We start from the raw sequence: 27970 nt of genomic DNA on the forward strand, positions 1-27970 counted from the left end.
CCAAAGTATTTTTCATTCATGGACTAGCCAGACGGGGAGAGACCCCAAGCAAAAAATGTCTACTGTAAGAAACCACTGTGGCGTGTAAAGACAGGAGTCGGAGGCGGAGTGTCAAAAGACGGAGCTAACTGCTTTAATGACATTAATGCACTTGTCAAGTAACAACAACGGAGCAGACAGTAAACTCCTGATAGTCTCAAAACGCCAACAAGACAAAACAGGAAATTCCCCCAGTATAACAGTTCCCCCGGAACCCCGGAACTTCAGTTCGATAGGTGAATTATGTAAGATCACTACACCACCATCAAATAAAAATGATACATTATTTCTCTTCTATAAACATTATGATAGCCCTATGTAAAAGATAAAACTTTTTTTTCAAATGCCATCTGCGAGAAAAACAACAGATTATAATTATTTAAGGAGAGTTAAGGTTTATTTTCTCAATTAAATGGACATTGTTTTATAGGGGAATATCAGAGTTTAAAGGCTTACTTCACCAGTGGGAATATGAAGGTGTATTGAACTCTGAGATCCTATAGTATAAATAAATGTGCAAAAATGTGTCTAACCCTATAGTTTTCCCAGTTGTGATGTCACAACTGGGCAAACTGTATAGACAGTGAGACCATATAACACTCTTTCCGCCTTTTCTCAGGCTAGGATGAACCGATTTCTAAAAATGTTGCACATTTATACTACATAGGATCTCAGAGCTTAATACACCTTCATATTCCCACTGGTGAAGTAGGCAAGAGTTACTCTGCTGTCTGTCAACTTCAAAATTGACTGAGATAACTGCCCTACTCTCTCTGATAATGTGTGATACTTTAAATGAACTATGGCCAAGATAAACTCAATAAATAGCCTAGTTGGGCTATTATTAAAACTAAATAGGAGGAATTGACTGGGGTCAAAATTACCCCAATTCTTTTGTTTTAAAAATAATCTGAAATTAGAAAATAATAAAAAAAAGCCTAATATTTATGTTATTACGCTTTTTTTGTTCATGAGGAACACATGGATTGACAAAGTCATGAAACATTGGAATGATAGAATAAAATACCAGTGAGATATGACAAGATGTTTACCTCTGGTGTTAAAATGACCCCAGAAGTAGGATGAGGGTTAATAACTTTCAAAACAACATAGCCTAGTGATTAAAACATGGGGGTAAAAAAATACGTTAGGCTACTACAAATGGGTCGAGGGTTGAGACTGCAGGTCTTGAACACTTGGTGGGTAACTAGTTGTAGGCCTACCATAGCCTACACAGTCGTCTGATGATAGCCTACATTATCACCACATTACAGGTTATCACACTGTACAACACTATCGTTTCAGGATAAAGAAAAACTGCTACAATTTCTCGACTAACCACATGGGGCAGGCAGGGCCAGGGCATACATACACATGGACATGATACAGGCATACAGGGCATAGCCTACTACACCTTCGTTGCTGCAGCGTAGTCCAACGTAAACTAAACTCCATTTCCCATAGTTACCCTGTGTACAGAGCACACCCCTGGTAACGTCACAGGCTGAAGAGCCAATAGGCGACGCCCGAATTTGGAGTAACACGTCAGTGCAGGAGCCGGCTGGCAGGGAGTGATCCCCTCACCGTCTTAATTTTGTCCTGGAGCCTACATCTGTCTTCTTTCATCTCCAAATGCTGTAAATTCTCTTCAACACATCATACTCTTTACCTCTTGTTTAGACCAGAAGCCAACCTGACATTAAAGGTAAGCATTGTTCATTTAATTCGAAAGTAGGCCTCCCGTTTCTGCTTTCATTCATGTAGGGACAGGAAGTGGGTTGATGCTACATTCCGTTAGCTAACCCGAGTTTAGCTTCTAGAGGTTTGAGTGACAGCGCGACGTAGAGACATTTGTCAACCACGATAAACAATTACGCTTGTCGTTAATTTAATTTAGGTTCTGAAACACGCATCGTTGATATCTTGCGTGCCCCATAGCGGGAGTAGAAACCGCAAAAACGGTCGGTGTTGAATGATTTCTGTTGAAGACCCGTCTCAACATTCACTGGTGACTGAGGTCTATCACGGATGGTACGTGGCCTGTGGCCTGTTATAGACTCAAAGTTAAACAGCATAAATCGCCCTTTATAGTGATTAACACGTACATGTTTATTGGGAGACTACTTTCACACAGATGGCAAAAGGGAATACCTTTTTCTAACCCCCCCCCCCCCCTTATGGCAAGGCAAAGGTCAAAAACATGGGGTTTTGGGCAACGTACTATTGTTTGTATTATCGATTCATCTTATCTAGTTGATGTCTTCAGCTCCCCCAATGATATTACATGTGTTTTGACACGAGACAGAAAACTGAAAAACAACTCACATTAATTAGGCCTATAGAATATATGGAATGAAAGATTTGTTTTGGCATTGATTTTAGAAACATAAACACATGATCAATCAAGTATTACAACACAGAGCTAAATAACCATAAAGTTATTAATAAAGTATGGATCCAGTGATGCATTGTTTGGCACAGGTGTTTATAACTACTGAGAAATGCATTGCTGCTCAGCAGGACAGGCAAATCTTGATTAAAAAGGGAAGTAATTTTTTCTTTGAACACAATCTAAAACTTTGAACAATCTGGTTTAGTAGTAGTAGAACTGCCCTGTTCTTCACAATCCGCTAGTTGAAAGAGATTACTTGGTCCGATTCCAGCCTTTCTGATCATTTGAATCATTAGGCAAGAATAATGCAAACTGTCCTCCAGTAGTGTGGAGGGTTGGACATTGTAGCACTATTTTGCGTAATCTTTTCAAAAGCAAAATAATAATAATAATAACCATGCCAAATTACTATTTATTGCTCAGGGAACACAAAGTTCCAATGATAGCGGTATAAAAAAAGAGGGTGTGTGTGCTGTTTCTAAAACAGGATCCATGGCGTTGCTTTATGTCATTCATGTATCACTGACACGTCAACAAAGGTACAACCTTCAAATACCTCCGTGATACATTCCTCTGCACTGCACTTGTCCCTTCTCTAAAACCCGCTCTTCAGGATTCCTCCTTTAGACACATTTGTACGTCACACTATGACTATCTACGTCTTATTTTAGCACGGTACACCTTTTATAAAGACCAGCGTAACACACAGAGATGAGATTAGACCAGCAGAGACACTGAGACTAACTGTATCATATCGAGTTGTGTTCTTCTATCCGGACTTCCGACCTCACTGACTGTGTGGACTATCGGGGCTTTACTTTCTCTGCTGCAGCTCGGTGATGGCGACCTACCAGGAGTTCATCCAACAGAATGAGGACAGGGACGGGGTTCGGTTCAGCTGGAACCTGTGGCCCTCCAGCCGCCTGGAGGCCACCAGGCTGGTGGTGCCGGTCTCCTGCCTCTTCACACCGCTCAAGGAGAGGCCCGACCTGCCCCCGGTCCAGTACGAGCCCGTTCTGTGCAGCCGGGCCAACTGCAAGGCGGTGCTCAACCCACTGTGGTGAGTGACATTTAGGACGACAATAATGCCCCCCCCCTGCTGCTTACAGACTTGCTTTTTACTGTCAAATTCAAATGAAAAAAATAAAATAAAAACAAGCATTTGGTCTAATTTAGTATTCAGTCTTTATTATTATAAAGTAATGTGTGTTCTCATTTAGCCTTCTTTTTTGTAATGGGCATTTTGTTTAACAATCTGTATAACTATCCACTAGTACTTACTATGTTAATGACATTTCTTCATTGTTGTATTATAAGTAAAAGAAAAATATTGGTGAAAGGGGGCTGATGGGATTAGAATAAATCGCCTTGTTTAAATATTGTGTAACAGAGTTGTTCTAAGGACTAGGTGTGGTACATAGGCGCTGTCAGTCGCACCCCTGCAAATTGGATGCAAACCTAACATTGTTTTAATCCCTCTTTTACAGTCAAGTTGACTTCAGAGCGAAAATATGGGCGTGCAACTTCTGTTTCCAGAGAAACCCAGTAAGTACTGCTCTTCACAGCGTGGTTAATTGTCATATTAATAGATGCTGTAACTCATGTAATCCTGCATCATTAAATGCGGAGTAGCTACATTCCTTTATCAGACTAGTTAATTTGTTTCTCTCCTTGTCTCTGCAGTTCCCTCCCTCTTATGCCGGCATATCGGAACAGAACCAGCCCGCTGAACTCATGCCACAGTTTTCTACCATTGAGTACATAGTACAGGTAAATACTACAAACAGGTCTGCACTCTGAACTCAGCCCCATGCATTGAGATTGTATGTACTAACAGAATGTATGCAAAGGTAAATATTAACAGTTTCTGATAATGGCTTCTTTTTTGTTAAGAGTTTCTATTCTTCACTCTTAAGCTTCTTATAAATGTGTTCAGTGTCATCCCGCAACTTGGGGCACATCTGAACCATGTAGTACTGTTTATTATAGAAGTAGGGATCATTTCCCATAGCTCAAAGCACACATTTTTGGATTTATCAGCTATTGGGCTAATGCTAATTTGGTACATTAGTAAAAAAAAAAAAACATAATCATTTGGTCTCAGTATGTGAAGTGATACAAAAGGCTATATGAATATTTGTAATTTAAACTATACAGAAACATCTTTGGCTTTGCAACCAACGAAGGCCTGACTACTGCTATCGTCTATGTAGCATCATAAATAATGCGGAACATTTTCAAAAGTAATATGAGCTGACGGCCTCCGCTTAGTGTACGTTTCCTCAAAATGAATATTCAACACACCAAACATTAACTCGGCCCTATTTTTCATCTCCAATAAAACTTCCAAGAAAAATAACCAAATGAAAATCCAAATCAACAGTGTATGTTATAGTGAGTTAGTATAACGATCGTCTCCCACCTGTGTGTACAGCGTGGCCCCTCGAGCCCTCTGATCTTCCTCTATGTGGTGGACACGTGTCTGGAAGAGGAGGACCTGCAGGCCCTGAAGGAGTCCCTGCAGATGTCCCTCAGCCTGCTGCCGCCCAACGCCCTGGTGGGCCTCATCACATTCGGACGCATGGTGCAGGTCCACGAGCTCAGCTGTGAGGGCATCGCCAAGAGCTACGTCTTCAGGGGCACCAAGGACCTCACCTCCAAACAGATCCAGGTGGGTGACTGACCACATGTAAAAAAAAAAAAAAAATGTGCCAAACCATGTTTTAGCTTACTTTAATGGTAAGGTGTTTGGTCACATACTATAATTAAAGGTGGAGTGTACTGTGTGTGTGCGCACTGAAAAGATATGCGCTAATTTTGACAGAAAGTGATTGACGTACTCCAGAATCGCTGACTCCACCTTTTTAAACTAACACACATGTTACTTTGTTTAGATGGATGGAAAGGAAAGTGTTTCTTCCCATTTTAAATTGTCTCCTTAAACTGTTGTCTCCCTGGAAATTCGTAGTCAACTCTCTGTTCAACTTTAACGTTTTTCTGTTTTTGTTGTTTTATTTTGGTGTGTCTTTTAGGAGATGCTGGGTTTAACCAAACCGGCGACAACAGGACAACAAGGTCGCCCAGCGGCGCCTCAGGATGCTGCTGCCCCTTGCAGGTACAAAGGAGCCTTCACACTCCCAACTGGACTTTGTCAATTTATGGGAATCTGTTTTTTTTTTTGTTTTTTTTAAGTTGAAAAGGTTAAACATATGCAATCAACACAATGTATTTCTTGTCTAAGGTGTGTTTGTGTTTGCATGTATCTCTAGGTTCCTTCAGCCCGTGCACAGAGTGGATATGAACCTGACTGACTTGCTGGGTGAGCTTCAGAGAGACCCCTGGCCTGTCCCACAGGGCAAACGGCCCCTCCGCTCCACTGGTGTAGCACTGTCTGTTGCCGTCGGCCTTCTGGAGGTAACCATATACAATTCCACCTACTGTGTATACGTGTACTCCAATTCTTTGAACTTTAGCCTCTTCAATACAGTTGTGCCTCATGTAACTGTTCTGGGACTGTACACACTGCCTGATAGCCATCTATCATGTCCTGTGTCTGTTCAAAGGGCTGCTTACTTGTTTGCCTTCGTTCCCTTCCCACCACTATCGTTATCCTCTCTTTTCTCATGGCTAATCTGCGTGTTTATGTAAATGCCACAACCAGATCATTCCCCTCTGTACTCTCCTTGGGCAGATAGGAGCCTGACTAGAATACATTTGGCTAATTCTGTGACTCCAAATTCTCAAATGTATCAAGAGGCATTTGTCTTGAAGAATGGCTCCTTTACAAAAAAGCAGAGATGCTAACAGTGGCCAGAATCCACTAATAGCTGACTCATTTATTTAATTGCTCTCTGTTCACAAGTAAACATTTTCCCTTTTTTTTTTTTTAAACAAATGAATCACTGTTGACGTTCACCATTTACGCAGAACTTGTTATCAAAAGGTTGCGTCATGTTAAAAGTTCCTTCCAGTGGCTCTGTGACTATTTGGCCTACATCCAAATGTCTGTGTCTCAGGTGTCGCAGACTCCTGGACTATGGACTTTGTTGTTAGTGTTGGCTGTTAAGGGTTTGCCCTTTGCTGAAACAGAAATACCTGGAAGCTGTCATTCAGACCTTTAAGACTCAATAACATAAATATAATCTATTTCTCTTTTTCTCTAACTTATCTACCCATAAGGCCCATAAACAGGGATGTAGCAAACAAGCAGCAGTACTGAAACTCTACTCTAGTCAAATAATACGGTTTTTCTATTGCATTACTTTAGCATAGGTATGTGTGCTTAGCTGTTACCCAATTCCTCCCCTCTTTATCCTCAGGGCACATACCCCAACACAGGAGCTCGCGTGATGCTGTTCATCGGAGGGCCCCCCACCCAGGGCCCCGGTATGGTGGTGGGAGACGAGCTGAAAACCCCCATCCGCTCCTGGCACGACATCCAGAAAGACAACGCTCGCCATTTGAAGAAGGCCACCAAGGTCAGCTAAATGCATTTGAAACAGTATTTGTGTGTCAGTAAAATCGCCTTGACAAATGTTTGTCAGTTGCACTTTGTTCACAGCGTCCTTAGGATACGTTCATTTATTTTGTATCTTCTTGTCACACAGTACTATGAAGCCATGTCCAACCGCTCCGCAGTCAACGGCCACTGTATCGATATTTACGCCTGTGCCCTGGACCAGTCTGGGCTGCTGGAGATGAAGTGCCTATCTAATCTCACCGGGTGCGTTGGAAACTTCCTGTTTTTTTTATTAGCGGAGGGGTGTGATGTAATAGTCAAACTATCAGTTATGGGACTATTTACACATCTTCAGAATATGTTAGATAAGAGTTTTCTAAAGGGTTTGTTTGGAATGTGTTCACAGGGGGCACATTGTGATGGGAGACTCCTTCAACACGTCATTGTTCAAGCAAACCTTCCAGAGAGTCTTCAGCAAAGACTACAATGGAGACTTCCGCATGGCTTTTGGAGGCGTCATGGAGGTCAAGGTAAATAAATGATTGAGTCAATGGAGTTGTCGTGGATATCTTGTGTTTGATATGTTTTTGCTGATTAGCTATCATGACGTCATATTCTGTGATTTATTTTTCTCTGAGCACAGAGTACAGTGTGCTTGCTAATCTCTGACATCAGCTGTTGTACAAATTGAATTGACGTTCCGTGTTTTTTTTTTTCTGTCCGTACAGACATCGAGGGAGCTGAAGGTGTGCGGTGCCATCGGGCCGTGTGTTTCGCTCAACTCCAAAGGTCCCTGCGTTTCAGAGAATGTAAGGCCCGACTTCTACCGCATTCAGATTCCTTCCCTTCTCACAGTTGAATTGTTTTCTTAACAATCTTGCCTGTTCATTCATTGGCACTCATCACAATGCGTTCTCTGTTGTGTGTAGGAGATGGGTGTTGGTGGCACGAGCCAGTGGAAAGTGTGCGGCCTCAACCCCTCCACCACTTTGGGCATGTTCTTCGAAGTGGTCAATCAGGTAAAAAAAAAAAAAAATCTTAACCTTAGTTTGTGAACTCTGATGGTGTAAGATGAAAACACAGTTGCTAATCGCGTCAAACAAATGAACAATTGTGAGGAAGACTTTGTTTTTAGTAGAGCTCTTGGCTAAAACAATAGCTTTTTATGTATTCCCCCCCCCACCCCCTCTCGCAGTAGAAAGACTGATTGACAATCTTTGGCCTCACTGTCTTTTGTCTTTTTGCCTTTGTAGCACAATGCACCGATCCCCCAGGGCGGCCGCGGGGTGGTCCAGTTTGTAACCCAGTACCAGCATTCCAGCTCACAGAGGAGGATACGGGTTTCAACCATCGCTAGGAAGTAAGACCACTAAAAAAATACGCTTTATTCCATGTTGTATACCATTAACAAGCTTGGTTATTAAGTATAAATGTATGACCGGAGTGAACATTCACTTCATGCACCTACAAGTCTTAAATTAGTGATGATAAGAATGATGAGCTGGCATTTAAAGTGACAGCTAGAATCAATCGTGCGCCTCTAATTCTCACAAAGGATGTTTACATTCCTGCAATTCATGACGACGCCTTAAGACATTCTGTTTGCGTCAGTGGCACCACCACACCCACGCTTACCTCCTCTTAATAATTTCTCTTCCTTTTTTTTTTCCTTTTCTCCTTGCCACAGCTGGGCAGACGCACAGAGCCAGATTCAGCACATTGAGTCCTCATTCGACCAGGAGGCGTCCGCGGTGCTCATGGCTCGTCTGGGCGTGTTCCGGGCCGAGTCGGAGGAGGGGCCAGACGTCCTGCGTTGGTTGGACAGGCAGCTGATCCGCCTGGTGAGTGACGCACTGACCGACACACCCACGCCACATACGCCCTAACCTGGGCTCTGTCTAAGTGCGTGGGTTTGGCGTTGTTTGGATTGTGTGCTATAAAAAGCCATGGAACGTCACGCTGTCCTTGTTGACGTATTGTGTTAGGATGCACCAGGTCATGTAAGGTATTGTTCCATGATGTGCTCAGTGGTTTAAACGATTGTTTTTGTCTCCTCCCCCCTCCTGGGTTTCAGTGCCAGAAGTTTGGCCAGTTCAACAAAGACGATCCCACATCCTTCAAACTGTCGGAGTCTCTGTCCCTCTACCCACAGGTAAAGCTGCCCCCTAGTGGAAAACGTATGAAAGTCAATCTGTGAAGAAATGTACTACATTGAATTCTACAATCTTAACGGTGCACTATGCAGTTTTAGGGGAGGGGGATTTGTCTACATGTGCAGAACGGTTAGATTACATGTCATTCTTAGTATTGAATAAGCCTATAACCATAAATCAAAACTAGTCTTTTAGGCACCTGAAACCAAACTTAAGACTAGAATATGTTTTTAAACTGTTGGCCCTGCTTCTCTAAACAACAGCAGGGAACAATGACCTTTCAGGTAGCTTTTTAATTTAGACAGTGTTCCAGGGATCCAATTTTCCTCCTGAGGAAAGTTTGTTTATTCGGTGATGAGAATATACCTTAGAAGATTTTAACTTCTCTGACACACCCAACATTACATAGTGCACATTTAATAATAATTAATATTACCGTTATTATAACACTTAATTGAAGTGATTTTCCTTAGGACTGTTTGCTTTTTCAAACAAGCGTTAAAAATACATGACACTGCTATTCTTCAGCTTAATATAACGTTTTGTACCTCTCTCTCCTCCACCCGTAGTTCATGTTCCACCTGCGGCGGTCGCCCTTCCTGCAGGTGTTTAACAACAGCCCCGATGAGTCGTCCTACTACAGGCACCACTTTGTCAGGCAGGACCTGACCCAGTCCCTGATCATGGTGCAGCCCATCCTCTACTCTTACTCCTTCCATGGACCACCAGAGGTCAGCCTTACACCCTCCACACCAGCTGGCCTTTTTCCTAGAAGCTCCAGAAGAAATGTCTGGCAGTGCTGATGTATGTGGTGCTTGTTCTAAACTATGTCCCGTGTGCTCTTCACAGCCCGTTCTCCTGGACAGCAGCAGTATCCTGCCAGATCGAATCCTGCTGATGGACACCTTCTTCCAGCTGGTCATCTACCATGGAGAGGTGAGAAAGGGCACCGGCAAAAGAGGAATGCATCTTAAATGACTTAGATTTGAGCATTAGATTAAAGGTGCGGTTTGTGAAGGTATTTTTTTAAGAAGACAAGTATTACCTTTTATTACCTTGAGCCTTGTATATCTACATAGGACCATGGCACACAGCCATGTTTCTACAGTAGCACAGAACAGACTAACTTAACAGCCTTACACATTTAAATATATAGTGGTTGTGTGCCTGAAATGTACCTTTTGGAAGAATAAGGACAATAGAATAAATAACTTAACACGTCTTCACCTCATCACTTGATATTTTGGAAAGACTTGAGGCAGTTGTGGATGATGCCGTCTTTAGTAACTAGCTTCTTATCCTTGAAGACCACCGTAGCATTTGTAAATTCTCTGAACGGGTAGGGATAGACGTCATGCCACGTTGCAATCTAGAACTTTCACCATTTAGATGATGCAAAATACACCGATTTACCCATGAAACAACTGAACTTCCAAAAATGTCTATTATCTACTTCATTGCTTTTTAGATGTTAAGACACATTTTGTGATACAGCAGGCTTCTTTTAACGCTCTTTATCTTCCTCTTTATTTTCCAGACCATAGCCCAGTGGCGAAAGGCGGGCTACCAGGACTTAGCAGAGTACGAGAACTTCAAGCAGCTGCTGCAGGCTCCTCTGGATGACGCCCAGGAGATCCTGCAGACGCGCTTCCCCATGCCGCGCTACATCGACACGGAGCACGGCGGCTCACAGGCCCGCTTCCTGCTCTCCAAGGTCAACCCATCGCAGACCCACAACAACCTCTACGCCTGGGGACAGGTACGGCCCTTATATTATTTTTTTTTCTTTTCTTTTTTTAAACTTGAAAATAGATTGCCTTTAGAGGTCAAGATGTCACCCTAAAGGGAAAACAGACCATGCTTTATTAAAACTGAAGAAAATGGCATCTTGATCAATTCTTTCAGGGTTGATGTTTAGTGAACTTTATTGAAGGTAAATGGTGCTTTGATTTGTTCAGATTCTACAACATAGTTCCAATACAACTGGAATGTGTTAAGGCGTAACATTTGATCTGAGTGAAGTCCATTTCTGCTGACCCCTGATGTTAGAGTCAAACCAGCAGCAAGCACGGGTCCTGGATAAGACAACCTTCTAAGTGCAAAAGACTATAGATTTACAAATGGCAAAAATCTTTTATTTCCAAAGTCGAGGAAAGAGTTAAACCCTGACCTGCATTACGCAAACGCAATCAAATTGATCATGAGATTGGAAGTTATGGCTTGAAAAAATGTGTCTGAAGTCACTCAATGGCTATTTTTTTATCTTCTATGTGCATGTACAGGAGAGTGGAGCCCCGATCCTCACCGATGACGTCAGCCTGCAGGTTTTCATGGACCACTTGAAGAAACTGGCTGTTTCCAGCTCTGCATAGACGTCTCTATTACACCACACAGAAGAAAGGACTGACCTGACATTCCCCATTCTGTCATAGGGATCCATCAACATTTCCATTGAGCCAAACCCAAACAGTCCGCTGTATGTGTTTGTCTTAAATCGTGCCCTTTCCTTTACAATGTCATATGTGACATTTCCCACCCTGCAAATGGAAAGGAAAAGGCACATTCCAAACAATAAACCTAAGTGACATTTATACTCATTTCCATTAACTTGTTATTTATAAGAAACGGCTCTGGAACCAGACTATCCATTGTGTAAGCAATAATAAGTCTATTTCTCTTTTATATTTGATATTACCTCTTACACACACACACAGGTTGATTAGACTAATAATTTAATAAGTTTTTTCTTTTCGTCTGTTTTTGTCCCTAAAATGTGCATCCAACTTGGTTCAAAATTGTTGTTTGAATGAGCGCTTTTCTATGTTTGCTTTGTCTATAGCTAAAAAGAATGACACACCTGGAATGTTTTCATTAATAAATTATAATGGTACCTCTAATGCTGGTTAAGAAATGTTCACGGGACCGATCGGTCCTCACACCGACGGCAGGTTAATCAGTTTATTTGACCAAGACTAATGAAAGATTACATCCTATGTGGATTATATCTGATGTGTTTTCCAAGAAAATTCCCTTTTGAATAAACTAGGATTAATGTTCTGAGGAATGGAAGTCAATCACATCAATTCATCAGAGACGAAACTCTGTTTTCAATGAAGAACAATTCCATGTATTTTTAACTCCATAGGGCTCTCTCTATAGTTTAGTCCCTGCATCATACCACCATCTGGTATTTTGCACCCAGTGACTGCCCAAGTGTCTTTGTAATCAAACTTGAATATACTGTAAGGCTGTATAAAAGGGACAGTTGTTTGATTTGCACCCTGTCTGGATTCTAAATGTTATCCATATAAAGGCCTGTCAATAGGAAAAACGGATTCTGCCTGTGTTGTCTGTCTCTTGCACCAGCATGTACCACCCCCCCCCCCCCCCCCCCCCCACACAAGTCACAAGTGAATCCCTCTCGGATGCATACACACGCAAAACGTCTATTCTATTCTAACTGGATTTTCGTGTTGGAAGTCATAGGTTCACCAGAGATGCTCAGTTCGTAGGCTTACTCTTGGAATCTGTGTAGCATAATGAAAAGGCCTGCCTCTTAGCGTATAGCATTGCAGATTTGAATGATTGGGTGCCAGTGTTTGCAGCCGGCACACGGCATGTTGCTCCAACCATAGGTGACCTTTTAACTACAGTGCGGATTTGAAGTGAAAACTCTCCTCCAAACAATTGTCTTTTTTTTCTTCGCCCGTTGCTACTGTACACATAAAGCCCACCCAGCACGCAATCCCACCACTGGCACACCATCTACAGTCTGCACTAATGTAAGCTGATTCCGGAGCACCCAGACAGTATGATTTCGAGGATCACTGAATGGCAGATTAAGTAGACTAATCCTTTGGGACTATCTGTTTAGCGGAAAATTCTACTCTTAACAGCTTGAAGCGGAAGTTGCCAGTGAAATACAAATTAAGTCGGTGTCTATCGAGAGCTCAGGCGCCTACAATGTTGCACCTCTGGAGCCACATATGCTCCGAAGGTATTCAAGACCACACCAAAGATGCAATGCAAGGGCTCTCAATCCCTACTGAAATGGATATCCTGCACTATGAAAAAAAAGACCCTTTTAGGTCCATGCATTCTCAATTTAGAGTGGTGTACTCCTGGATTTGTGCAATATGGGAAAAACAATCACAGCTTCATTTTAATCTGTATTTTACTGTATATGCTTAGCCTTCTTGATACATGCAAAGCAGTCTGCAGCTTTGAGGGGGAACAAAGGGACATTAATAATTCTTTAAGCACACTATATTTAATATATTTTTTGTATGTGTGTGTGTGTGTGCACAGTGATCATTCATGATGCTCATGTTCACGTGATTCCCAAGCTTAGGCAAAGCTGGAAGGAAATGTGTCGTCTTATTATCTCCCATCAAATCCTAACGGATCAGTTCTAGCCCAGCAGCCATAGGAATCCATTCTGGCTTCAATGTCAGATAACGTATGCAAGAGGTTTTATATAGATGAATGTATGACATAACATAACTATGATGGACACAATACTGTGTTTGTGTTGTGGGAAAACTATAGAGCGCTGCCACAAAAAAATGCTTTATCGTACCCCGCAGGGATGCCGATGCTATGCATTTCAAATATGTGATATGTTATGAGATTTACCATTAAAATAGAAATAAATCATTAGTGAAAAAGTTAAAGTTTATAAAACATTTGAAAAGCGAGTGAGCAAACATTTAAAAAAAAAGGATTTAGATAACATCTGTTTCAAAAGTTCAGTGAACCCACCTTTAAATGTCTGGGGAAGAACTAAATGCAGCATGAGACTTTAGTCCTTGAGTGACGAACATGTGGAACACAGTGAACCAGTGAGGGGCACAACCTGAGAAGAAAACTAATGTATTTAAAGCAAGACTATCATCTTTTCTGAAGAGAAGCCACTGTTTTCACTCTGTGATGAGTGACTATGATGTTGTTTGCTGACATCATGTGGCAGAATGTGTAAAGGTGAATTAGAGAGGTGAATTAGAGAGCAATATCATACTAGTTATGGAGCTCATACTGGATGAAAATAAATGCTAAAGCGTAGTGAAACTGTAGCATAATTACAACTGCTTCATGAGCAGAAACTGCCTAAGCATACTTTTCTGCAACACAAATTCAGTACAGAACAGTTAGAAGCAGAAACCACAGAAACTAGAAATGATACAATGTAACATAAATATGAACACCGCATCTCTACATTTACAGTTACTCACTTATGCCATGTGGCGATGTCGCTCTTCTTCTGAGAAAGAGGACGGTCTCATCTTTTGGACTTGTTTGCACATGAAGCTGGTGCCTATTGTCAAGGGCCGTCCAAGTTTGTAACAAGATAACAGCAAAAAGTTTTTTATCAAGCACGTTGAAAGAAAATGTATTTACAGAGGGTTTGGATAGCTGAGCATTCAGATACCAATGGCGTCATATTTTTTCACATTTTCCAACACTCACTCCAGGAAAGCTTTCAGAGTTGTGCTCTCTGTTCTTCACATGAAAATAGACAGAAAATGGTGTAACAGGAATTTAAAAAAAATAATAATAATTTACAGTTTAACACCCCCTCCACACACACCCAAACACACGCAGCACCCTCTCAATACAACACCAGCTTTAGCTATTCCAACATTCACTCTTTAGTTCTGTTTTGGTCTACATTCCACTTCACTACACGGCCACCCACTTTATGGCCGTAAAATGACACAGATGGATGCGTTGAGGGTGAAGCTAAAAAGTCAAGTTGCGTGACAGACAACCGAAACAATTTGATTAAAGAAGCTTTAAGCTCCCCAGATCCAAGACACACTGCAGATGGGTTGATCATTCTCTGTGGGTTAGTCACACTCCTTTCATAGTGCAGATATACTGTATGTTATATAAACAAAATACAGGCAGCTATGAAGACAATGTAAAGTATAAGTAAGACCTGCAAACAGTGGGTTTCAGTGGGAAATCCATGCTCATGTAGTGTGTGCTGCGTTATCGCCACTTGCAATGTGGCAAATTCAAATGATTCTCCTGCTGTATAGGCTTTGAAGGCTTTGTGTACATGCATCCCCCCACGTCACAGCCAAGGACTTACAATGTGTTAACTTATTGAGAGAAGGGATTAACTTCTCGTTATTGCCACAAACTCGTGAGACATCCTCTTGCCATCCACGTGGACGTCATAAGAAGTGTTTACCCGACTCAAGCCAAGTGTTCTGACTTCCAATGGGCCGCTGATATTCAATAAGACTCTTGACACTTGAGCTTTGAGATGAGAGCAGTTTTATTACTCAAAGCTATTTTAAAGCAATTCATCAAATTTAATTTGGGATTGCGTGTCATGAGCTTCTAGGATCCTCACGTAGTGAATTTGAAGAGGGAGATTTAATCCTGTGTCATTGCTCTTTGTGCCCCTCATCAACCCTGGCTCACCTTTGCGCAGACTATGCCTAGGTGGTCAATTACCCACAGTATCATCAGCAGCTTGTTCAACAGCATTTGGGGTACTTTGGTGGAGAGCCTTGGCCCCGATTTGTCCATTTTTGCGTGTTGAGGTGCAGCTTATAGACTCCGGGGCTGAACATGAGGGGATGCTGTCGAGCATGGATGTCAGGTCTATTTTGGCTGGCCTCATTCACTCTGGGGGTTGTAAACAGTGTTTACAAAGGGGCTCAAACTTGTATTTGTATATTTAGCTCCTTCTCAAACAGATCACAAGACTCATGGGCAAAAAACATCCTTGAAATGCCATTAGTTGCGTGGGGCGGCCTTGAGCTCTGGCACAGTTCAGATTCAGAATGCATATAGGCTATACACTTATGGAGTCATGTGCACTTTTTACTTGTGAGGACCTCAGAAGACCTCTCCATCAGTCTGCTGGTCACTGACAGCTGGAGCTCATCATCATCCTCCCGAGAGAGCAAAGATCAGCTTCTCTGAAAAACAGATCTCAACTCTCAGAAGTGAACGAAAGTGACAATCTGCTGTGAGGAATTTAACGAGGGAAAGTTGTACAGTTGCATTTTATTACATTTAATGTATCGTATTGACTGCTGAATGTGTACAGATCCATTTTTGAGATTCTGCATCATTCTAAATAATCATCAATAAGTTACAAATCTAATGTTTCTTTCTGCAGTAAAGACTGTGCAACTTGTTCTAGGCTTTGGGTTAATTCTATTCACAAATATATGTCTTATACAGGGCCCTTAATACATTATAAGATGTATGAATTGATCAAGATGGGTAGATCAGTATGCTTTGAAGATGCCATGAATTCCTAAGCCCCTGATGTTGAAAGCGTAGGCTACTCCACTGCTTTAGCATTGCATAACATTAGCAGACTCTATACTTCTTCCTTATGAAAAGCAGGTGTGCATATTAACAACAATGCAACTCGATCAACAATAGTTTGGTCAAAGCTTCAGCGATGCACTGTAGACTCTGGTAAGCAGGCTTTATAATTACTCCACTATGTCCAGATTTGTCCAGGTATCAGCATCTGGTGCAGAAAATGCTGAGGTGAGGTGCCAGATTTTGCAACAACTTCTTTCCCCAAGTCACCAGCCTCCTGAACTCTTAATAACCCCCAGCCACTACACCTTTGGGATTATTCTGCTGTAATATGCATAGGTATTGTGGTTCAATATTTAAAATGTGAATTAGAACACAATTTGTATTAGTACTTTTTGTAGTAGGCCTTTTGTTGTTATAATATTTATATGTTTTTATCTATACGCATTTTATTTGAGCCAATTGGAACAACATTTTGTTCGGATGTACAATGACAATAAAGTTGTCTATTTGTCTAAAGTTATCCATCTATTTATAGGACTAGTATACACCTGTCTTCACGTTGGGCCCCAAATTGATTAATCCGACCATGGTGATAACACCAGCCTCTAGTCTAGTCCTACTATGATAGAGAGAGAGAGAGAGAGAGAGAGAGAGAGAGAGAGAGAGAGAGAGAGAGAGAGAGAGAGAGAGAGAGTGCGCATCATGAGCATATATCCCACTCACTTGTTGCCAGCAGGCGTCAAATCCTTTGACAACGTGACCTCGTTTAGGCTGGACACTGGTGAAAAGGTCTAATCTAATGATGACATTGTGACACTGTCTGATCAGTGTTGGGATGCTCGCCAGCAGAGATGTTTGGTAAATGCACGGAGCCTAATGGGAACTGTATCTCACCAGGTGTGTTTGGATATTAGTCGGGGCTCGTGCAACCACTCTACTTTTCGGTCTTGCGCGCGCAGCAGCATCCTCCTCCTCGCGGACAATGAAGACGTCTCGAAGATGCAGGGCCCTCATGTCGGTTAGCCTGAACTTATTCGCCCTGTGTTTCTCCATTACCGCGTTCATAACGACTTACTGGTGCGTGGGGACGCAAAGAGTCCCCAAGCCAAAGTGCAGCAAGCTGCGGACACACCAGTGTATAGACTACGGGGTGAACGAGACGGACCCGAACAAAGTGGTGTACAGCTGGGAGACGGGGGACGACAGGTTCCTATTCAGACAGTTCCACACCGGCATCTGGTTCTCATGCGAGGAAAACATCCACGATGAAAGTAAGAGGAGAGGGTGTGTGGCTGGCTTAGCTTTACACTTCTGTCACGATTAATTGATGGCCAGTGAGGCATTTTATTAGCCTAAGTGTATCTTATTTTCAAAGATATGTGTTGCTGACCGAGATGTTTAGCTTTGTAACTGATTTGTGTCTACTGTCACAGTGGATTGTAGGATATGAAATAGGAGGAGGAAATTATGAAAAAGTATTTTCTTTGCTTCCAAATTTTTTCCATACCTTTTTATTGATTCTTAAATCTATTTTGAAAGAACATACATCAAGTTTGGAGCTAACAATTGTTTTTAACATCTAATTTGCATTTCTTCCTTGTAGGCTATTAACTCCTTCCATTGCACATAGTCTATCCTTTGTTTTGATTGTTACAGACTAGTTTATTGTCACCATCATCACAGTTTATAGCTTACTTCAACAGGTAGGAGCCTATTGTCTTGGCTTCGCAACAGGTGACTTAATGTTCATATTTCAAAAACGTAAGTGTGTCACTTTTCAGTCACTCAGTAGGCTAGTAATAATGGAACAGTCTATTCAGATGGAGATTGGTTGCTCTTAGTAAATTGTTCCATTTCATGACTAGTGCAGCCTTTGCAGGACAATCGCTCTCCATTAATATCTGTTTAGCCTACTTATCAAATGTCTGGAATGTGGTTAAATTGCTTTAATTAGTTTCACCTGCAACGAAAACAGCAGCAGATGGGCATTTTAGTCTGAGGTATAACAAAAATTTAAAAGTGAATTCAGTATTGTTCTCAGACCAGAAAGCTTTGTTTCTTCACTCGGAAATATGGAAAAGGAATTGAGTCATACTGGAGTAAAGTCATGTGATAACAAGAGGCTCAATGGGGGCAGATGAGATGAGATGTGTCAGAAAGGCGGCCCGAATAGTCCAGAGCACTTTGGGTTAAATGTCTGTGTGATCAAGCATTCCCAGAATCCATCTGCAAACTCAGTAAAACACGTCAACGTCATCCTCTAACTAACTGTGATAATAATGAATTGATTGGTATGATGCCCGCAAGACTACGAAATTGACCACACATTGAGATTATTCCAGACGCTCACGGGATTGCTAGCACATGTCTCTCTCTCATCAAGTGACTGTACTATCGAGAGCGGGTGTTAGACAGCTTGGGTTAATAAAGGGTTATGTAACGGGGGGGGCTTGATGAGTTTTCCCTCAAAGCAGATGTTACCACCACCACCCTTCATCTACCTGATTAAAGTGTTCAACGCTGAACCAATCCAGCGACACACTCTCTACTCGACAGAGGGACAACATGACGTGTGTAGGACTGTGACGTCTTAACCCATTGATGACGGCTGCTGCGCGATGCCACATTGCCTCTCCTGCCTGATGCTGCATCGTGCAGCATTGTTACTTTATCTAATTTTCATGGCATGCGCAGCATAGAATGCACTGTCATTGGTTCAAATACACATGAGGTGGGTTTTGTTGATTTTTTAAGACCACGTGACCACCCAAAAGTTGTGTGGTTTGCCAAAAATCACATCAATCAAAAAAATAAAAAATAAAACAAAATAATTTAAAAAAATAAGCCGGCTGTGTCAGCGATAGTGTATTACAGAACAGTTAGTGGCGTTTGGTGCGCAGAATCAAGGTCCACTATAGGCTACTGACGAAAATCACACTAAATATTTTATATTATTATTTTTTTTTTCTTCCCCCATCTAATTTTGACGATTTTTAGAAAAATTTGTTGGTGTGTAAGCGCTAAGGGAGCATGTTTAAATAAAACCTGTGACCCTTAACTTTTAAATGTATTTTATTTCATGTTTCTATGTGCTACACAGGCTTAGATATTAAGGTTTTGGTAGACTTGACAATTCGTACTATTTTTTCAGAAAACCCTCAGGCATTAAGGACATGCATCCTAGATTGCCATAGTCATCAATGGGTTAAAGGGTCGTCTGCTGATTGGCTGTTTGTTAAATGGACAGAGGTTCTCATTACTTCTCACAGTCTGTGAGCATGAGTGTTACAGTTCTATTTTTCAGAATACTCTTTTTCTATTTTGTTATTGGTCATTCTTTGCAAATGATGTGTACTTCAATAGTTAGAGTTTTGTTGTTGTTGTTGTTAATGACACAATGTCTAGTGTGTACAAAGCATTTACAGCATTTCATTTGATGTAATTTTGTACACAAAAACCTTGAGTGAAATACAAAATAAAATTTAAAATTTAGAAAACAAAATATTACCAAAAAAGAGAGGGGAAAAGCACAAGCCTCAGCTCTCATCTGAGCCGTTCCAGTGAAACACACCTGAAAATCAGGAATTAAAGACGGATTAAGATTTGGGGCCAAAGCCTGTATCAGTTCAGTATTCATGTACTGATATATTCGGTCTTGTTTGTTAATCCAAAACCCCGTCCCCTCTGACCTTGCTTCTTCCAAATTCATCCACGATCACATAACTTGCTTATTTCTGACGAATAGTGAATTCAACATGATGGTATAATAGGCTTAACAATGTGCTGTTTTTTTCTGCTGCAGGTGAGATGTGCCGAAGCTTCATTGACTTGGCTCCTCCTTCAGAAAAAGGTGAGTGTCTGCTGAACACCGTCAGTTGGTCTTACTATGATCACAGGTTCAATCAAACTTGTCGACAAGAGAGATTACTTTATTCATAAGTGCTGCTCAAATATCTTTTTTTTCCCATACATCCAAACATGAGTTGATTAATGCTGATTTTCTAAACCATTCCCTACATATCATTCTGTCAAACCCATTCTGCTAGAGGCCTTGGTCGAAATATTAGCAAGAAGATAGACTGGTACTGTATATTAGGTTTATTGAATTATGGAAGAACACAGACTTGGCTATGAGCACAGATTGATATTGAGGCAGCGCAGTACTCTAGAACAGGGGTGTCAAACTCTGGCCCGCGGGCCAAATCTGGCCCGTTTCAATATCTAATCTGGCCCGCGAACCAATTCAGTAATTCCATTAAATTCGGCCCGCGGGAAAAAAAAATATATGATTTTTTATTTATTTCTTCTCTCTCATGCGGAGCCTGTGCCATATCCGCACGTCGCACACGCTCCCAACCGTTAGGACACTCGCACAGCTTACCACTAGGAATGTCTGCTGAAAGTTCCACAGCTCAGGATTTTAAGCCATGAATTGATGAACTTGCATTGAAGAAAAGATGTCAGTTTTCTAATGGCTGTAAATAGGCCAATCTATGTGGCTAAATAGCATGCTAATATGATGATTGATTGTGTCAACTATCTAAGGATGAATGCTAACATTATCTTTTGCCTCAAGTTACAATATAGCTCACTAGCTAACGTTAGATAGCCCACCCCTTTCATTTCCAATGGTGGCTTTGCATTTCATTACCAATGTAAAGTGTCATAAATAGTTAACACTGGTGCTGGGTCATGATTCCTATAAAAAAATAAAATAAAAAAACGTGATATGTGTTAACAGAATTTAGTTTGCTTTATTGTATAATATTTTAATGCACAATACATGCTTTCTGCCTATTGAACTTTGTCTCAGTAAACCTGACAACTCCAAAGGGTTTTTGCTACAAGTTGTTGTTTAGCCTTGAAGAAGAAACTGCCTAATAAGATTTTGGCACATACAGAGGTATGACGCATTCATGTGCACAGTAGTTTCACTCCCCATATTCTGTTATCAGACATTGTATGAAGGATAACACCAGCTGAGATGAATTTCTGGGAATATCTGCCTAATTAAAATGTTTCTGCTTTCGCCAGCAAAACGGGCTGGACACACAAACCGAGTGTATACGCCTACACATTTCTCGGACATATAATCTCTGTACACTGTTCATTCGATGTATTCAATCATGTAAGCCCATTTGTGATACATGTTGTTTGACCCTTGCATGCTGTTTGCAAGTAAATTCACCTGCTTCCAAGAAGGCCTGACTCAGTTTCAATTATTCAAACACTTGGGTAGTTTGATGAAATAATTCTAGTAACAAATGGTCCTTCGAGCCGGATCCAACATCCTCTTCTCTGGACAAGAAGAGCCTGCACGTGAAGACGGGGGAGTCTGGGACTCTCCACAGAAGACCTCCAGCCCGTTGCTACAGGGAGAGGCCGTCAGCAGACTCGACTTGGACGGAGGAGGGGTGACGGAATCCAGAGCCAAAACTGAGCGAGTCGAGGCTTTCTTGAAATCAGGTGAATATTAACAGCTGATTTGTTTTGTTTTGTTATGTTTGTCGATAGTCTACATCTGCTGAGTAGATTTATTAGTTTTATTTAGAATACATCACATAGGGTGTTCTAGTTTTAAATTGGTGAATTTTGTTAATCAATTGGAGGGAATAGGGGTGTTCGTCCTGTTAAATTGATTAGATTTTACATTTAAAAAAAATTAAATTACTTGTAAGCAACTGCCCCTCTTACATATGATCAAATATCTGACTTTACATTTGATCCAAGCCCCCATCGTGAACAGTAAAGAGAAAGGTGGTGGCCAAGGAGAGGAATAAGAGAATGTTGTTGAAAGTGTAAGAGGAAAAAGATTGTTTGGAACTGATTGTTTATGGATGTTATAAAGAAAGAAAAAGTATGTAGGGGAAGGGAGATAGAAGGTTTTGTAAGTGTGCATACAATTGTTATGCTGTTATGATGGGTTATAAAATGCTTGTCTCCTAAAGATGACCAGAGTTCTGACTAAATTGCTAAACGCTTTAAAGTTTAGAGCTAAATATCTCGCCAATCCAAGCCCCATAGTAAACCTTAAAAATTAAAGGTGCAGTCAGTCATTTGAAGTCCCAGCATAAACTTACAAAAAGCGTCCTTTTGTGTTCTTTTTATGAAAATGTTCACTAAAAAGAATTATTCAATGCTTTTGATTTGAACTACAAGTTAAAAGGGATTTGTGTGCTGAACAATGTGATCATAATGTGTTATATGATAGATGAAATGCATGTTTGAAAAGAGAGAAGGAGAGAGCACATGGAGAATGTGTGTGTGTGATTCAGTCCCATTCAGAAAAGGGAGGGCTTGCCTGCCTGTGTGTGCTTGAATGCTGCCCAAACACAGACAAAACATGTGAACTGAAGAATGAAATCAAACCTATCCTAAAATGTTGTTGTGCGTTAATTGTGACATCTAGAGCAAGCAAAATGGATAGGATGATATTTTAGAAACAACCCTGGCAGAATGATGAGCATTTCTTTTGAGAACATGTTACTGCTCAAATTCATTCTGTTTCAGATGCAAGGAGAAGACGAAGCTGACCATGCTTCAATAAGGACAATTGGACACTGAGGAACAATCTGAATAGGTTATGGTAATACCTAACCATTCCCCCAGTGACTGTGATATGAAGGACACTTTGCGTCAGAATGCCACAAAAGGGACTTGTTGACCATCAAGACGACCTAGGTTCCTGTTCCCTGGCTTCCGCAAAAGACTGTCCTCTATGAAACTGTACATAAACAATGTTGCACCAGTACACAAACTTGCATTTTCACAACTGTGATGTTGATGTACTTGATATTATTCTGCTTGACTGAAATATATTTACTCATATGCTTTGCCCTTTTGCTTTGAAGTGTTGCAAAAAGTTGCATTAAATATTATAAAAAGGGTGGAATGTTAACAGAATTTAGTTTGCTTTATTGTATAATATTTTAATGCACAATACATGCTTTCTGCCTATTGAACTTTGTCTCAGTAAACCTGACAACTCCAAAGGGTTTTTGCTACAAGTTGTTGTTTAGCCTTGAAGAAGAAACTGCCTAATAAGATTTTGGCACATACAGAGGTATGACGCATTCATGTGCACAGTAGTTTCACTCCCCATATTCTGTTATCAGACATTGTATGAAGGATAACACCAGCTGAGATGAATTTCTGGGAATATCTGCCTAATTAAAATGTTTCTGCTTTCGCCAGCAAAACGGGCTGGACACACAAACCGAGTGTATACGCCTACACATTTCTCGGACATATAATCTCTGTACACTGTTCATTCGATGTATTCAATCATGTAAGCCCATTTGTGATACATGTTGTTTGACCCTTGCATGCTGTTTGCAAGTAAATTCACCTGCTTCCAAGAAGGCCTGACTCAGTTTCAATTATTCAAACACTTGGGTAGTTTGATGAAATAATTCTAGTAACAATATGTTTTGAAAGTGCAGAAAGTTTTGAAAAATCCAAGAGAAAACATATTGTCGCTCAATCCAGGATGCCTGAGAGCCTTACTGCATTCTAGTCCTTTATAATTGTTTCACCAGGAACCTGAATGTTGTCTTTTCCTTTAGAAAAATAAAGACATTTCCACAATAAATTGATGCAGAACAGGCACAGAAAACAGAAACATCTACCAGAATACAGGAAATTAAGTGTTTGACGCACAAACATTTCTGGGGGAGCACCCCCATACCCCCCACCTATAATTTGTCCCCCAAAATATGTAAACGAAACCTAGCCTATGCCCCGTATGTACGCAGGTTATATACCTAGATATGTTGTTTGATTTTTGGAATAAAAAGAAGGCATGTCAGTAAGCGACATGTCTGGCCCTTCGTGTGATTATCATGTCGTAATTCGGCCCTTTGTGAAAATGAGTTTGACACCCCTGATCTAGAACTAACAAGTGTTTAAGTTACACATGCATTTTCTAAGCAATTCTACCCCCCCCGGTGATGTATGGTATCAAGCATTAATATTAATGTTATGCACTGAGCTAATAGAGAACATAGATTACATACATTTATAAATGATAAAGTATCATGGTTGTTCTGCTTCTGCAAGTTCTCAAATGAAATAATCGCCTAACTTTCCTTTTGAGCATTGGCCTTTTAATGGGAAACCATGGAGACACATATGTAGTAATGCATTCAGCTGTGTTGATGACACAGTCGTTTTCCCTTCCTGTCACTACGCAAAGTGTTTAAAGAGCAAGACAGAGGAACTACACCGGTGATGCAATCATGCTCTGCTTGGTTCATTGAGAGCGGAATGAGATAGGTCTGGAGTAGACTGGATGATTATTCATAGCTCACTGTTATTATTGTCCCATCTTACTAAATCGTCCTATGTTACTGTCTTAAAAAGACATGAAGCAACTTTTTATCATCAAAATAATGGCAAGCATGCTGGTGTGGCTGGCTTTGACATACACGACGTGCACCTACACTCTGTAATGAGGACGACTATGGAGTTATTATATATAAAGCATACTGATCATATTTAATAATAATAAAGTTATAATAATTCAATGTGCCCATTTTGCAGGAATGCTATGGCTGTCGCTGGTCTCTGAGATGCTGTACATTGTTCTGCTGGTGGTGGGCTTCAGCCTGATGTGTTTAGACCTGGTCCACTCCAGCAACGTCATTGACGGACTCAAGCTCAATGCCTTCGCAGCAATCTTCACTGTGCTCTCAGGTATTTTGTAAGAAAAGTGTATTTGTTATCAACTGAAATGGTGTGTGTTGTTGTGACTTGTGACTCAATATTACATCATTTCTCATAATAAGAAGGCAAAGATAGCCAAACCAAGGTTATTTGCTGGATGATTTTTTTTTAACCTTTTATTTATACAGGTAAATCCCATTGAGACCGTACACTATTTTACAAGGGAGACATGTTCCCATTCCCACGTTACCATTGACACACCGATAGCAGGCTAACTATCCACATTCACACAAATTAATTTAGAAGAGGAAAAAAGAGAAGCACTCAGGGAAAATGGCATGTTGTCACAAGGTATTCAGCTGTCCCTTTAGTTTTCATGTAAATACATCCCAACACCTATGACTGACTGACTGAAATAACAGAATGAGTGATGTTGCCAAGAAATGCTTTTAGTTTCTTTCAGTGCCAGATTAATGGTTAACTGGGTGCAAAACAGCTCAGAGCATTTCAGAGTAAACCAACGCAAACTGTTTGGATGGGGATTCAAGGCCATCAAGACTGGCATAAAGTTATGTCATGTGTATGTGTGTGGGCAGTAGCAGGCTTTACTGAAAGTCTGCACTCTCAGAAAGAACTCTGCCTATTTCTGAACGAAATGTTGTTCTTGAACCACAGGTCATGCCTCCAACTAACTAGACCACGCATTCTCTTTCAGGTCTCCTTGGCATGGTGGCTCATGTGATGTACACACAGGTCTTCCAGGTGACTGTGAGCCTCGGACCACCTGATTGGAGGCCCTACAACTGGGACTACGGCTGGTCCTTCCTGTATGTCTCCACTATCCAACAACACAACTCAAAACTCACACACATACCAATATCATATGGATGAATGATCTATCAATTAAAGTTGACAAAATCCCTTTTTGTCATAATCAGTGAATATCCCATCACGATCTGTCCGTACTGTGAGTGCTGAAAAGAAATATGGTGCAAATACACAGCCTAGGCTCTGTAAACAGGTATGTAAACAAAGGGTACGAAGGGGGCCCACCGTAGCCAGCAACATGCCTAGGCTGAAAACACTAGATTTTCTTTTCAGCACACGCACAGTACGGACAGGTAGCTGTGAGATATTCACTGAATTTCACCCAAACAAATTTGACCACAAGCATTCTCAATGAAATGCTGACTCCACCTTTAAGAAGTCAACTCAAGGGGGGCACCCTTAGCTCAGTTGGTAGGGCGTCCCCACCCCTGGCCGGGCCCAGCAGCAGACCCGGGTTCGATTCCCGCCCGCGGTCGTTCTCTGCATGTCACTCCCCTCTCTTCCCCATTTCACCCCTGTCTCTCTGCACTATCAATAAACCAACACATATATTTAAAAAAAAAAGAAGTCAACTCACCCATTAAAATCCAGTCAGTAGAATCTATGCTGTCACCTCTCCCCAGCATCACTGTCTGTAATGAAAAAAAGCTCAAAGCCCTCATGTTATGGCAGGATTAGGCTTTGGTGTCCAAAGCCCCAATACAGACGTGATTGGAATTGCATAAGGGGATAATATTTCAATCCTTTACAATATGCATAGTATGCCGAAAATACGTTGTGGCGGCAAAACAATTCTTGATATCTTGTGGGAATTAACTAACCTGCATGAAAAGTTCACGAGTCAGTGATTTGAATGTCTGATTTCACATGTGGCCAGTCAGTTTTAGGGGCAGCAGAAGGATTTAAAGGGGTTGACACTTCTCTTTGCAAACACAAATGTTGAGGGCAAAATGCAATTTGGATTGTTACGACTTCAGGCGGTGGTGGATAATGCCATTTTTATTCGCAAGCTTCCTGTCCTTGAAGGCCACCGTAGCTTCTGTAAATTCTCCGAGCAGGAGGGGTGGAGACAGAGCATTGTAATCTAGATCTAATCTTTCACCACTAGATACAGCAGAGCAACGAACACCTCTACGTCATAGCTCTGCCCCTTTCTGGGTGAAAACATCCGCATCTCAGTTGACTGGCGGTCAATACAAATTCTGAGGTTTTTGCCGATCAGATCAAAAAAATAAGAATACTGTTTGATTTTATATCTTCAAGTAGCCCAAACAAGATGGCCAGACAGCTAATTAATGACATGGTGTCCTTGGAGACCGACGATCGGCGACAATATTTAGAGAAACTGAAAGTATAAGGTAATGATGTCCTTTCAGTCTGCCGGTGGACGATTGAACCACTGAGCCGACTCAATGTCCAGAGGTTTCATACCCTGATATCTATTATTATCTCTTCTCTTAAGTGTCCTTTCTTCTTGATGAAATTAAAGTGAATCTTAAATTTGAAATAGTTCTTGTTGTTCGACGTTCAGTAAACCACACAGCATCTTTTAGGCATGATGGACCTACAGTATGTTTTTCCATTGGTGTCGATAGTGTTTCACCCAGAAGGGGGCGTGGCCGTATTTACGCCAGTGAAGTGACGTACGCGCTGCTCTCATGTATGACACTCTCATGTATACACCTCAACTACACACTGCACCTATAAATCATATTTGTTTGGTTTTTTCTATCAGCATGGCCTGGGCCTCCTTCACATGCTGCATGGGCGCATCAGTCACCACCCTAAACTCCTATACCAAGACCGTCATTGAGTTCCGACACAAACGCAAGACCTTCGAGCAAAGCATCCGCGAGGAGAACGCACGGGAGGCCTTCGGGTACTACAGGGATCGCTCCGTGCACTCCATCTCCAAATCTGTGGAGGTTTATTCCAGCCAGACCCCAAGCAGTGGCAGGAAAACTCCCATACCTGCTGACTCACTGGACCTGAGTGACACTGCAGATTCTTTAGGGGAAGAACAGTGCTGAGCGGGAGCCATCTCGGTGGGTGTTTTTTTTTTTTTGTCAACTTGACGGATGGATTCGCTGTTGTTTATATCTGCTTGGGGTTCACTTCGAAGGATTTTTATGCCACATC

At 41.4% G+C, this 27970-nt stretch overlaps 2 protein-coding genes across 2 annotated transcripts; both read left to right on the forward strand.

The window, feature by feature from the left end:
- The first annotated feature begins 1596 nt into the window (after positions 1–1596).
- sec23b (SEC23 homolog B, coat complex II component) lies at positions 1597–12367 on the forward strand. Its single transcript, XM_080029348.1, has 19 exons — positions 1597–1744; positions 3264–3491; positions 3919–3976; positions 4115–4201; positions 4866–5102; positions 5464–5546; positions 5701–5845; positions 6751–6909; positions 7039–7154; positions 7297–7420; positions 7619–7699; positions 7820–7909; positions 8144–8250; positions 8578–8731; positions 8965–9042; positions 9613–9774; positions 9893–9979; positions 10581–10802; positions 11326–12367. Exons 2-19 carry the CDS (start codon positions 3271–3273, stop codon positions 11413–11415), a joined length of 2301 nt encoding a protein of 766 aa, XP_079885474.1. The 5' UTR covers positions 1597–1744; positions 3264–3270; the 3' UTR covers positions 11416–12367.
- Positions 12368–17321: 4954 nt separating this feature from the next.
- Positions 17322–27861, forward strand: LOC307252415 (germ cell-specific gene 1-like protein; the record flags this gene model as incomplete). The annotated part of the gene is made up of 5 exons (XM_080030079.1): positions 17322–17610; positions 20142–20189; positions 24881–25033; positions 25719–25830; positions 27567–27861. The coding sequence occupies 5 exons, from the start codon at positions 17322–17324 to the stop codon at positions 27859–27861; spliced, it is 897 nt and encodes a 298-aa protein (XP_079886205.1).
- Positions 27862–27970: the final 109 nt, after the last annotated feature.

The sequence above is a fragment of the Ammodytes marinus genome, assembly GCF_949987685.1.
Source record: "Ammodytes marinus genome assembly, chromosome: 6".
Taxonomy (NCBI): Eukaryota; Metazoa; Chordata; class Actinopteri; order Uranoscopiformes; family Ammodytidae; genus Ammodytes; species Ammodytes marinus.